At 39.9% G+C, this 14,370-nt stretch overlaps 3 protein-coding genes across 3 annotated transcripts; 1 reads left to right on the top strand and 2 right to left on the bottom strand.

Annotated features, from left to right (window-relative positions):
• Positions 1-4,972: 4,972 nt before the first annotated feature.
• On the bottom strand, positions 4,973-5,958 carry LOC106447903. Its single transcript, XM_048743853.1, has 2 exons — positions 5,129-5,958; positions 4,973-5,018 (listed from the first exon to the last, which is right to left on the bottom strand). Exons 1-2 carry the CDS (start codon positions 5,956-5,958, stop codon positions 4,973-4,975), a joined length of 876 nt encoding a protein of 291 aa, XP_048599810.1.
• Positions 5,959-8,131: 2,173 nt separating this feature from the next.
• LOC125579906 lies at positions 8,132-8,719 on the top strand. The gene has a single exon (XM_048743825.1). It carries the CDS (start codon positions 8,132-8,134, stop codon positions 8,717-8,719), a length of 588 nt encoding a protein of 195 aa, XP_048599782.1.
• A 700-nt stretch (positions 8,720-9,419) lies between these two features.
• Positions 9,420-13,763, bottom strand: LOC106445286. Its single transcript, XM_048776021.1, has 10 exons — positions 13,343-13,763; positions 12,424-12,595; positions 12,116-12,333; positions 11,983-12,043; positions 11,815-11,887; positions 11,656-11,733; positions 10,360-11,578; positions 10,072-10,275; positions 9,862-9,995; positions 9,420-9,774 (listed from the first exon to the last, which is right to left on the bottom strand). Exons 1-10 carry the CDS (start codon positions 13,715-13,717, stop codon positions 9,576-9,578), a joined length of 2,733 nt encoding a protein of 910 aa, XP_048631978.1. The 5' UTR covers positions 13,718-13,763; the 3' UTR covers positions 9,420-9,575.
• Positions 13,764-14,370: the final 607 nt, after the last annotated feature.

Genomic DNA, 14,370 nt, shown 5'->3' with positions numbered 1-14,370 from the left:
CTCTTGCCTTTTGACATGAGCACAGTTGCCACCTCGACTTCCCATTCTTATAATGAATTGTTCACAACAGGAAAAAAAAATGTTTTCTTGCCTTTGACATGAGCGCGTGAGATTTTATTGTGAATGTTATGTAACTAAAGATTAGGTTTTCATACCTGAGTCAAACATTTACAATGAATTGTTCACAACGGGAAAAAATAATAATCTGTGGCTATTGTTTGAACAATCTTTTATCGAGTTCAAGATGTAATGGATTGAAATCTCCAGTAAATAGTAACTAAAATATTCTAAACCCCCACCATTAGTTATCTTTTTCGAATTAAAAGGTGTTTTCTCATTACCGAAAAGAAGAAGAATGAAAACCCCAAAAACCAACCGAGTTACTTACTTTACTAATATTTTTTTGTCAACTCGTATTATATTAAAACATTAACGGAGTACAAAGCCGGCTAGCGGTAAACCGCCACCGGAGCCAACAGCCAACCACATGAGAGAAAAAGACGCAATACAAGAGAATAAACCATGAGATGAAACATAAAAGAACCAACACTAAATACTTAAAAGGCAACAAACCAACATAAAAAAAAAAACACACTAACTAATTCATTCAATTATACATTTGTCTTCTTCGGTTTTGATAGAGTCCAGTTGTCTCTGCCAAAAATTGGAGGGAACATTTAACATCACAACAATAAACATTATAAGTCTCCACCAAGGAGAGCCTTAGAATAAGGGGACGTAGGCAACGAGAGCCGCATGAGGCGCATTTTGGTCTCGTAATACGGTCATTGGGAACAAGTTCTATTTTCTCCTCCCCCTCGTTGGGATCGTAGAATCTTCCGTAGATGAGTGATGTAGTATCCCCTAGCAGGCGTTGATAATGATAAGTGAATCCCGGCTTAGCATTTGGAAACTCCCCAACCACACACTGAATATGGAAAGTGACTCCGGAAACATGGCATGTGTAAAACCATTTCTGTGGATCTAAAACGGTTTCACAAACTTCACACCAATACCTACCAGTGGCTTCTTTCTCATCACCATGGCGCAAGAATAGAAAATGCTCATCACCCTTGCGTTTTATCTTTTTCGGTAGAGTAGCACACGCCCAGCACAAGTAGAAATCACATTCAGATTCAGTACAACGCAGCACGTGATTCTTGAGGAGCTTACAGCCCCCACAAAAGCCCTTGTGTTGGATAATTCCAAGCTTGTGGAAACTTAACATATTATTAGATGTTTAATATGTTAAGATAAACACAATAAGGAAACCTAGAAATAGGAAAAGGAAGTTTCTATTTAGGTTAGGTTTGTGTTTTCCATATCCCACATGTTAAAGGGAATTGTCTTTCATATAAATATAGGTCTAATGGAGAGGTGTTCCATATGATCTTAGTGAAACATATTGAGAGCTTTAGTTTTGAGTAGTTTCTAAAGCTAATAAGAAAAGTTGTTCTTATAACTCTTTGTGTTTCTAAGAGATCTGAATTGGTATCAGAGCCTCAGGTTGGAGACTCGATCTAAGCTTAAGTTGTAGCTTAAGATCCTGGTGCTTGTGAACAAGAGATCGCGACGGCAAGATGGCTGACGTGACTAGGGCTCCACGCACGAAGGACTTTGGATCTACATCCATCCAATGTCCGATGTTGTCATCGACAAACTACACAGTTTGGTCGATGAGGATGAAGGTTCTACTACGTGTTCATGAAGTGTGGGACACAATCGAACCTGGTTCAGATGATCAAAAGAAGAACGATGTTGCGATAGCTCTTTTGTTTCAATCTGTTCCCGAAACATTGATTCTCCAGGTGGGAGAACAAACCGCATCAAAAGAGATCTGGAACGCCATCAAGTCGCGACACCTAGGAGCTGATCGTGTAAGGGAGGCGAGACTTCAGACGTTGATGGCGGAGTTTGACAGGTTGAAGATGGATGATTCAGATACGGTCGATGACTTCGCGGGGAAGATATCGGGCCTATCATCCAAAGCAACCTCGTTGGGAGAAAACATAGAAGAATCCAAGATGGTCAAGAAGTTCTTGAAGGGTCTTCCAAGACACAAGTATATCCAGATCGTAGCATCACTTGAGCAAGTCCTAGATCTCAACTCGACGGGGTTTGAAGACATAGTAGGAAGGCTTAAGGCGTACGAGGAGCGTGTAGGTGAAGAAACTCAGAAAGAAGACCAAGGGAAGCTGATGTTTTCGAACAATGAAGAGCATAGTCAGAGGGTCTATGAGAATTCCCGTGGTAGAGGAAGAGGACGGAACGGTAGAGGCAGAGGTCGAGGTAGGTCACACAACCAAAACCGTGCGTCACACACCAAAGATAACAACTCGAAGAAGAATCGTTCAAAGCTGATATGTTGGAGATGTGACAAGCCTGGTCACTACGCAACTGTCTGTCCCGAAAAGACAGAGAAGAATCAAGAAACTAACCTAAACGAGACAGAAGAGGCTGATGCACTCTATGTACACGAGGTGGTGTTTTTGAATGAAGATAAGGTGATTCCGAAGAATCTTGATATCGACAAAGGCAGTGCAAGTGTCTGGTATTTGGATAATGGAGCGAGCAATCACATGACAGGGAACAAGGAGTTCTTTTCGAGTTTGAATCTCAACACCAAAGGGAAGGTGAAGTTTGGTGATGGATCGTGTGTTGACATTGTAGGAAAGGGTGTGGTTACCTTTGTGTGCAAGACTGGTGAGAAGAAGGCACTCAAAGACATATACTACATACCTGATCTGAAGCACAATATATTGAGTCTTGGGCAAGCAACAGAGAACGGATGTGAGGTTAACATGAAAGATGTCTACTTAACGCTCACAGATTCGCATGAAAGGTTGCTAGTTCGTGTGACAAGATCTCCAAACCGTCTCTACAAGACCCCTATGGAGATAAGCTACCCGGAGTGTTTACATGTCAGGGACGACGATGCTACATGGAGATGGCATGCTCGACAAGGACATATATGTTATGGAGTGATGAACAACATGGTAAGGAAGGAGATGGTTGTAGGAATGCAGAGTGTAACACACGAAGAAGGCGTGTGTGACATATGTCTCGCAGGGAAGCAAACGAGACACTCATTCCCGAGTGTAACACACGAAGAAGACGTGTGTGACACATGTTTCGCAGGGAAGCAAATCAGAGATTCATTCCCGACTAAGGCCATGGTTTGTACATCAAAGCCATTAGGATTATTGCTTGGAGATTTATGTGGAATAAGTGCACCACCAACGCCAGCAGATAATGGTGAGGCATTCTATCGGTTCAAAAGATTTCACACCGATAGAGGAGGAGAGCGTGCCTCAGCTATGTTCAATCTAGGTTGCACCGATAGAGGAGGAGAGGTTGCCTCAGATGTGTTCAATCTAGAATGCACCGATAGAGGAGGAGAGATTGCCTCAGATGAGTTCAACCTATCTTGTGAAGAAGATTGGGTTGAAGCTATGGAAGACGAGTTGGAGTCTATCACAAGAAACAAGATATGGGAGCTTGTAGATAGACCGACTGGTTCTGAGAAGAAAAGAGAAGAGGATCGAGTTTGTGTGTTACACAAGACGTTGCATGTGTTACGCCAGGCACCCAGAGCATGGAGTGTGAAACTTGATCAGGTTCTCAAGGAGATGAGATTTGAGAAGTGCACGAAGGAACCATCAGTGTACTGCAAGACTGAAGGAGGAGACGTCTTGATCATTGCCATCTACGTTGATGATCTATTTGTGACAGGAACTTCACTTAAGGTGATTAGGCAATTCAAGGAGGAGATGTCTAAGAAGTTCGAGATGTCAGATCTAGGTAAGCTAACGTACTACCTTGGCATAGAGGTGATTCAAGGAGCAGACGGAATCAGAATAAAGCAAGAGAGGTATGCTCAAGGAATCCTGTGTGACACAAATCTATTTGTGACAGGAACTTCACTTAAGGTGATTAGGCAATTCAAGGAGGAGATGTCTAAGAAGTTCGAGATGTCAGATCTAGGTAAGCTAACGTACTACCTTGGCATAGAGGTGATTCAAGGAGCAGACGGAATCAGAATAAAGCAAGAGAGGTATGCTCAAGGAATCCTGTGTGACACAAAGATGAAAGTGTGTAACACGATTCACGTAGGAGTGTGTAACACGACTCACGAAGGAGTGTGTAGCACGACACACATAGGAGTGTGTAACACGACTCACGGAGGAGTGTGTGACACAAAGGTGGAAGCGTGTGACACAACGCACGTACCAATAGAGTCAAGGTTCTCAAAGGATGAAGATGAACCAGAGATAAATCTGTTGGGTGTTGAGCAGAAGGCCGACATCCTTATCAGAGCTCACGTACGCAAGATGGCGGATGTGACCAGAGTTATCATCGCAGTGAGCTTCAGCCACAAGACTCATCGCAACTTAAGTGAAGAGGTCATGAGAAGGTTCTACAAGAACTGGGCCGATTCTAAGAAGAAGCAGTACGGAAGCAAGGAGAGCATCCGGTCTAACCTTGAGAAAGATGTGAATCCAATGGGTGGATTTGCACACCATGGTGTGGTGGAGGATGATTACTTGATGATTGAGCTCAAGCAAATGAGGAGCTTAATCGGAGTTCAAGAAATTGATCTCCCTAATTCAAGTTGGAATTAAGGGGGTGAATGTTGGATAATTCCAAGCTTGTGGAAACTTAACATATTATTAGATGTTTAATATGTTAAGATAAACACAATAAGGAAACCTAGAAATAGGAAAAGGAAGTTTCTATTTAGGTTAGGTTTGTGTTTTCCATATCCCACATGTTAAAGGGAATTGTCTTTCATATAAATATAGGTCTAATGGAGAGGTGTTCCATATGATCTTAGTGAAACATATTGAGAGCTTTAGTTTTGAGTAGTTTCTAAAGCTAATAAGAAAAGTTGTTCTTATAACTCTTTGTGTTTCTAAGAGATCTGACCTTGTCCATCGTTGTGAGAAAGAGGGTATGTGGGTGACATTCATAATCACAGTAGGATGAGATCAAAGATGCACATCGCAAATCTAGTGATACTGGCATAGGACCCTCAGTCTCGTACTTGAAACCATCGGATGTTGTTTCACATGCACCACATCGAAAGAGAGATTTGGTTCTATCATCGTTATTTACTTTTAAATAAAACATGTTCGTGGAGAGCCAGAGTCGTTTTTGACGAGGAAGATTAGCACACGTCTCGTGGATGATAAAGTCGCATTCCATACACGTGTAGTGCGTCTCGGAAAAGATAGGACGGACGCAAGCTTCACAACGCATGCTTCCATCACGTATATCATCCTCATCTTCAATCTTATATAAGAGATGTTCATGGGAAAAATGATCAATTGTAATTCCCTCTTCAATCACGTTGAATGGCGAAACATCAACATATACTTCAGGCACCCCTTCGAGCTCTACCCCATCCCACACATCGCCTCGAGTTGCGCACTTTGAGTGAACAACGTACTTATCAGGACATGTCGAGCAGGTATAAGCTCCGTACCTCCAGTCCACCATCTTGCGACAAATCATGCATTTCCAATTCCCAAAACCAAGAGAATAGGTGTGAGAGACCCGGTGGTCGTGGCGATTCATGTTTATGACGTGTGGTAGGTTGATACATTCCCGGTGGAACATGACACCGCAGGGAGCGCACACGTAAGGACATCGTTCACCATGCGTACCACAAGCGTTGCAAGTGAAGGTGTCATTTCTAACCATACATGTTAGTGAATGCTCGTGGCACTTCGCAGTTTCCACAATGGGTGGTGGGTGGTTCTTGGAACACCGCACGTGCATGCTGAAATCGCATATCGAGCAATGGTAGAAGTAGCTCTTGAGGTCTTCCTGACATGCATCGCATTTCCCTTTGGAGTAAACAGGTGGGCCATCGATGAGAAGCTTCAGCGGATGGTAAGCGTGGAACAGGTGGTATATATCGTTCGGTGAGCTTGGTATGCAACGAGGATGCCACATCTTGGAGCATAAATTGCAACGGCAGCGAACCTCATTATCTTCAATGCGCTCCAGACAGTCACAACAAAAATACAGACGAGGAGAACGAAAAAGATTTCCCTCTCTCACATTATCAACGATTCTCCACAGATCGTTTTCAGAAAGCTCATCTCTATGGGCGGGGGACCAGAAGTGTGTATCGATCCTTCTCATGGCTAAGGAGGAAAGGTATGAAAATGCCTATAAAACACATACATATATGACTATATAGCCAAGTAAAATCAATCAAGTTGGTGAGTCTAGGGGTGAGCGCTCGGGTATTTCTTCGGGTTCGGTTCGGGACTATTCGGATTTTTGCGTATTTCTAAAATTTGGTTCGGGTTCGGTTCGGGTTCGATAACCCATTTAAATTATTTTTAAAATTTATTATATACTTTAAATTTTTCAAAATCTATAAACAAAATAACATATTACATATAAATTTGAATAACATATGTCAGAATACTTAAACTTAACATATAAATTGGTTTGGTTTGAATATTTGAATAGAGAATCGATATATATTTTAAATATTTTTGGTGTTTTGAGTATACTTTAGTTATTTAGACATTTATTTTTGACTATTTGTATATATTCTCAACTATTTTGGATAACTTAAATATATCTTATATATTTTGAATGTTTTTTAAATCTAAAAATAATTAATATATTTAGGTATATAAATCTATTTCGGATACATTCGAGTACCCATAATACTTTGATCTGGATCGGGTTCGGTTTTAGTTATCTAAATACCAAAATTTTGAATCCATTAGGATATTTTATCAATGTCGGTTTGGATTTGGTACTACTTTTTTGGATCGAATTCGGTTCGGTTCTTCGGTTTCGGTTTTTTGACCAATCCTAGGTGAGTCTTTTTCTGAGAATACGATGTTACTTAAAATTCAAAATGACCAGAGTTGCATTTAAGTCAATTATAAATAAGATAACTATACTCACATGTGAAGCCAGATGGACAGCTAACTTATTTTATTTTATTTTCTCAAGCTGATCACCTTAGTGTGTAATACGAGGATGTTTGTTTATTTTCATATACACGTTGTTAATTTCACTAATAAAATGATAATCAACCCTCTTTAGCTGTCACCAATTAACTAATCAAGGTTATTTATTGTCTTTTTGTAATCAAGTCAATGAAAATTAAATATCCTTAACTACAATACACATATGAATTAAGAAAGATTAAATTAGTCGGGTTTCGTGGTCTGGTGGTAAAGGAACCTCGGTTGAGGTGCCCGCTATCACGCGTGATTCGAGCTTCGGCCACAGCAGATTTAACATAGTTTCTGTTTGACCTCTAGGACCTTCCTCATCAGTTCCGGTTGAACGCGGTGGGATAGTCAGATTAAGAGAGATCCGGATAACTGGATTATTAAAAAAAAAAGACTAAATTATTAATAAGAAAACCTACTGGTCAGTGGTCATAACCTTGTGTTTCTCGCATCCCAAAGAAAACGTGTGTCCAGCACAACTGCACATGGGAACGCACGATCTCACGACTCTTCAAGCATGGAAGGCTCCAGGCAGACCACAATTTTTATTTACTCTGTGCTATGTTTTAATACTTCTTTTAATAAATTTTTTTAGTGGAGTATTAGTGGAGTGAACTGCATTTTCTCATTATGATTGGGAAAATTAAAGTAATCTTGTATTTCAGATCCATTTGTGCTTTAATGTTTGTCTGGAGATGGTAATTCGGATGAGTGATCTATTTCTGATCTATCAAAGTTTTTATTTGTTCGGAGATGGTAATTCAAATAATGTTTTTTTTTGTCCAATATATTTTAAATTATTCCAACTACCATCTATTTTTCATTAACTATCTGATATTTTTCAAAAAGTTAAATTATTCATAAAATCTATTCAAAAGTTTGAAATACCAGAACCGAATTGGAACATACATTTTTTGCATATTTAATTGGTCAACTGTGTTATTCAAACAAAAAAAATCTGAAAAAGAAAAAAAATCAGGCCGAAACCAAATTAAATTATAAAAATAATTGAATGGATCTTATATTTATAGAATGAAAATTCAAAAATCAAAATAACCAAACTAGACCGAAAATCACATAACTAAAAGGCAGGGCTAGTTGTCCCATAGGTCATTCTGATTAATTACCTTAAGATGAAAATAATGAAAACAATCGTACTAAATCCGGGAAAATGTATCATTGGTCTTAAACCTATTGATTATCTGATTATTGCAGAGACAAAGGAACCTATAAACCGTGAATCTCTACATATTGCAGAGACCCATTTTCCACATGGAGTTAACAAGTGTTATATAGATGGAGCATGGAAGGAACATGATCTTTATACAGGGCAGGGATGGGTCTACAGAAAAGATGAATCAAACGATACTATGATGGGTGCAATGTCTATTCGCAGGAGTCTATCACCTTTACATGCTGAATGTGAAGCGTTGATATGGGCGATGGAGTGCATGAAGACCCTACAAATCTCAGAGGTGGTGTTTGCAACAGACTGTTCTCAATTGGTGAAGATGGTGTCTACACCGACAGAATGGCCGGCGTTCACTACACACATGGAGGAGTTTCTGCGATGTAAGGAATTCTTTCTCAACTTTACTATCCAGCATATACCAAGGGCGCAAAATACTCTGGCGGACAAGCTGGCACGAGGTGCTAGAACTTCACCATCTGCTATGGTTTATGTTGACTCAGTTCCTCCGAGGTGGCTCTCGGATCAGGAATCTTCTTAGTTTCTTAGCCTTTTGTCGTAAAAAAAAAAAAAAAAAAAAATCTGATTAGACACCCGTTGATCTGCTAAACACTTAATTAAACGCCCAATCAACAGGTTACACAATGCAAGTAGCAAAGCAGTCTATGGATCCATGACACCTGGAAGTTTATGACAGAATACAAAAGCTATGTCGAATTTAGACAGTGACTAGAGACAGCTCGCTGATAAGAAATCACAGAGACAATCGCTCAATTATTTTTTATTGTTTGACAAATAGGCGCCAAACTATATCTAGAACATGGGCCATCACAAATCTTATCTCTAACCTACTCATGGCCCAACAAATAGTTCTGCTCAACCGACACTGACTCCATCTTTTTTTTTTTTTTTGATCAATCTTTACGTTTATTTTCCAACCTTTCTCCCTCAACTTGTCAACCACGTTCATCAGAGACCATACACACCATCATCGTTTCCAAAACGCCGCGTACTTGATTGAAAAGAAACAAAAATAGCGTCTGCGTCCAACCTTCTTGTCCCCTAAAGACAAATCAATGCATTGGTAGCGCATTGTAAGTCTCTTTGCAAGCATTTAGTCATATATAAAAGTTATATTATTGATCTTCTGAAGGGTTTAGGTTAGTGTTTGCTCTATGATGATAATCTTTTCACATGCATATGTTGATCTTGTCTATGTAAGATAATGGCAATATGGCATGGATATAATAAGCAAAGCTTTAAATTATAGACTAATCTACACTCCCAACTACACTTGTACTTAAATTAAACTTTCTCAGGACTGGTTTTTTTTTTTTTAACACAAAATTTTCGTAACTAAGACGGATACAGCTGCATCACAATTGTGTCAGAAGATACTAAGAGCTTTCTGATGATGATGGTGGCTCTTCATGCTCAGGCTTAGGACTCTCATTGGACTGTCTAGCAGATATGACCTTGTCAAGAGTTTGGTCAGGGACAGCGATCCCTGTGGTTTCCATATCTGCTACTATAGCAATGGCTGCATCAAGTTCTCCAAGGTCCAAACACAACGTGATGATCTCATCATAAAGTGGGCTGCAAAAGATTATGACATTCATTTAGTTTATATAGTCAAATTACTCATAATCAAAGGCTTAGACTATGTTGTGTAGCTTAATGAACCTGCCAAAAGCGTAGCCAAGACTGTGTGTGGTCTGCAAGATCTTCAAGAAGGCTGAAGGCATGGGAGCTCTTATAGCAGCTCGTAATATCACCGCACAGTCACCAATCGTTGGAACTCCACCCAGTTCAATCACCTACACAAACTCATTATCATTAACATGATGGAATCATACAAATTTATACTATAATGCTTTTAGAGAGGTCTCTTGCCTTAGCCATGAGCACAATTGCCAACTCGACTTCCCATTCTTGTGACCATCTCCTTGGAGTTTTGTTCTTAAAATCCTTCTCCCACGTCCAACCCCAAACGTCTGCTATAGTATACATGTCCTTAACATCAAACACTTTTCTTTCCCTCATCTCTTTGAACGCTTCAAATGGTTCCTCAGGGAACCAATCCTCATCTGCATCATCCTGATGAAGGGAAACCACTCGTGAACATGTGACCACTTAAATGAATAAATCATAAACATATCATAGGTTAATACTCATACACACCTCGAGTGTCATGCGAGACGCCCTCTTCCCACGTTTCTTTGTTCTGCTTGCTTCATCCGATTCTTTCAAGAGCTGGACTCCAATCATTTGAAGATGCCTCTTAGCGTCAGCTGCCTTATTCTTGACTAAATCCTCTCCTTCTGCTCGATTCTCAGGCTCTGCAACCACCACTTCTTCTTCCTCTTCGTTTTCATCATCCTCCTCGTCTCCTTCTTGATCCTCTTCATCGTCCTCCTCATCATCATCGGCTCCTTTTGCAACATCTTCAGTCTTGTTCTCCGGCCCACCTGCAGCTACTGATTCATCCGTTTCTATGGATTCAGCCGTAGTTTCAATCAAGCCTTCTCCAAGAAACCGGCGTTTCCAGAACTCTGTGTCTCCTTCATGTAGCTTGATTCTACATATTAACTCGTCTACTTCTTCATCAACCTCCTCCTCTTCTTCTTCTATTGGAGGAACCCAAAGAGGTCGACCACGAGACTTGTTAATCCTCCTTGCTTTTTGGACACGCTGGTAAAGAACATTTCTCGTTCCATCAATCGGCAAGCCCTGAGCTTCAAGCTCTTCCTTTAACTCAGACACAACCATCTTGCTAGCCGCTTTTGGCTTCAGAAGATTCTGTGCAGGACCTTTGATTATGTTCCTTAACCTCTCCATCACCCTCATGTAATCAGATTCCGTTGCGTCTCCCAAAACCGGAAGACCTTCGCTCTGCAAGGTCCTCAAGAGCTTCCTATGGTGAACTTTCCAATCATCAAGACATCTCTGTTTGAAAGATGTTTCAATAGGGTTCGAGTATATGAATCCAGCAGCATCTGGATCTAAAGGAGTTTTCCCTCTTCGAGGTACCCAGCGCTTGCGGTCACCGGTAAGCCCTCCTTCCTCTACGTACCTTGCTAGGTAATCAATCTCATAACCAAGCTCAGCTTCTTCTTGCAACGGTTCGATCCATGAGCTGACTAGTGTCCTGTATTTTCTGCTCATGATCATGGCTCTTGGAGGTATAGGTTGGTTGTCTTTGCGCATTGCATCTAAAGCATCGATAAGCTCAACAATTCTTCCTTCTCGACACAATGCACGGAGATATAAAGAGAGAGGATCCTCAAAGTTCCCATTATTGTGTAAAACTTTTGTTCCTCCTTCAAAGTTTTTCAGAGCACGAAAATGTCTAATTGCTTCCTTCACAACACAATATTTCGTGAAGCACTCAACTAAGAGCCTGAAAATAGATTATTATACAGATGACTTTTAGATAAGAGCACAAGACAGTAGTGAAATTTTATAAGATTCTCTTACGCATGAGTCTTCACGTTTGGCTGTACACGCTTGTGGTCCTCAACCATCATTCCAAGTAACTCAGCAACATCTTGAACCCTGTGATTCATTCAACATGCTAGCTGAAACTTAGTTCATCTTTTGAGATAAACGTGTGCAGTTAAACCTTATATGAATTACCTATCATATGAATCAGCTCTTGTATAGGCTTGAATCACCCAGTTATACGTCTCAGTGTCCGGCTTCATGAAATCTAAAACCAAGATCATATTAAGCCAAGTCAAAACCCATCATCCAATAACTAAACCAAACAATTGAAGCGAAAATTAGCCAAAGAAAGTTACAAACCTTCACCATACTCCATATTCTCAAATGTAGCATAAGCCACCTCTGGAATCCCACAAGTAGCCTACACAAAAATTTGATGTCATTAGACAAAGAAGAGGCGTGTGTTATACATTCCCAAGACACCATAACAAACCTGCACACTAAGAAGACAGTTGAAATGAAACGTTGTTGCAAATCTACCAGCTGCCTCCATTTCGTAAGAGATCTCCAAGGCATTAGAATGATCTCCAGCTTTGCAATCTTCTTCAATCATCAGATCATATAGCTGATCGGTTGCTCTCATCCCACCTTTAGCACCCTTCAAGAAAACTTTATTCGCCTCTTCCAAGTGGTTAGTCCTCACAAGTTCCTCTATAAAACACCACAACCCAATAATAAAATGGTAGACACACAAAAAAAAAAGAATTAAATCAAACACATAGTCTAGGCAAGAGAGTTTACCAACGAGAATAAGCCAAGCTTGACGAATGTCATAGTTAAGCTTTTCCATAGCGGCAAGAAGCTCTAAACCTCTTTGTGCATTTCCTTTAGAACCGGAGAGTCGAACCAGAGCTATCATGGTTTCAGGAAGCGGACGTTGCCCTGCACCTAGCTCCTTTCTTAGCGAGTGCATCTGCAATCACACATACACACACACACAGAAAAGAAAATAACACTCTTTACTTCTCAATTCAATCACCACACACATGAGAAGCTACTAGAGACAAGAAAGTCCCAATTCTGAAGTTTGTTGAAACCAATGTTCAAAAAATAGCTAGAGGATCTAAACCGATTTTTCGAAAGCATAGATCAATTTTATGAGTTCTGGCAAAGCCGAATGAAACATTCGCCTATACTCTTTAAATTTGTTTAAAAACTTATTTTATTAAAATCTTTACTAATCGCCTACAGCTCCAAAATCTCAAGGCCGGCCACTCTTAAAACCATTAGCTCAAGTTCTATAAAGCATAGATCAATTTTATGAGTTCTGGCAAAGCCGAATGAAACATCGCCTATACTCTTTAAATTTGTTTAAAATCTTATTTTATTAAAATCTTTATTAGTCGCTTACAGCTCCAAAATCTCAAAGCCGGCCACTCTTAGAACCATTAGCTCAAGTTCTATAAAGCATAGATCAATTTTATGAGTCGTGGCAAAGCCGAATGAAACATTCGCCTATACTCTCCAAATTTGTTTAAAAACTTATTTTATTAAAATATTTACTAAATAGCCTACAATCCTAAAAAATCTCAGGGCTGCCACTCTTAGAACCATTGGCTCAAGTTCTATAAAGCACAACAACAATGCAAAATGATTCGATTCTTAACAGATTATACAAGTCTACATTTACAATTAAGCTATAGAGGAAGCGTTTTTTTACCGCGCCTTGTTCGTCGCCGTTAAGCGCGTGAGCAACAACCAAGCCGTGGAAAGAGCGTGGGCCAGGGGTAAGCCCAGCGGCTATCATGTCATAGATAACCTCCGATACGCCTGACGGATCTCGATTCCTGGCTCGCTCCATGAGCTCGTCCATGAATGTGAGGCGGAGACTCCTCTCCAGCGCCGAGACGGCTTCGCTGCTGCCGAAGGATGAGGAGTCTTCATTCTCGCGCTTCTGAATCTGCTTACGCCTCCTCCTGGGCTTCTTCTCCGGCGCGGAGATTGAGCAACGAGTGGTGGGGATTCCGGCGGCGCGGCGAGGAATCGGGTGGATTGAGTTGGAGGGAAGCGATGGATTGAGGAAGAAGAGAGACATGGCGAGTGAGTGAGGAAATGGATAAAATGATTTGAATTAAAAAAAACAATTCACACTTATTAGAAGGAGATCATGTGGAGATCACGTGATGATGTTTAACCGAACCAAAATTGGGTTGAATCGGATTCATACCATTAGTTGTATAAACCGAATTAAACCAATATTTTTTAATCTTGTAGGATGCATAGGAGAGAGGTCATGTTGTTGAATCCCCCTATATTATTGTCACTGTATTATTATTACCACCACCACATGTTACATGTTCAAACTTGTTTTTGTTTTTTTGAAACTACGTTCAAACTAGTTTGAATGCAATCTTATAAATTAATTAACCCTACATCAAGAAACTAGTTTATCTAGATATCATAGTTATTTTATATATAATGAAAGTATATCAAGCGTTATAAAAAATGAAAGTATACAAAGCAAATGTATAAATGTTTTTTTTGGCTAAAAAATAAATTTCATACTTCAGATTTTTCAAAAGAAACTTAAGCATTGGTATCTGTTAATGTATATTCTCTTAGTTATGGTATCCTTTGTTTTTTTCAATATTTATATTTTTGTTGTTTGTGAACTATCTTGGAGATCTGATAATTTATGTTCTTGATTAAACTATCTTGGAGATCTGATACTAGAAGAAAGGAACAAGA

Source organism: Brassica napus, chromosome A1 (assembly GCF_020379485.1).
Source record: "Brassica napus cultivar Da-Ae chromosome A1, Da-Ae, whole genome shotgun sequence".
Lineage (NCBI taxonomy): Eukaryota > Viridiplantae > Streptophyta > Magnoliopsida > Brassicales > Brassicaceae > Brassica > Brassica napus.
This window is presented reverse-complemented; position numbering and strand designations above follow the sequence as displayed.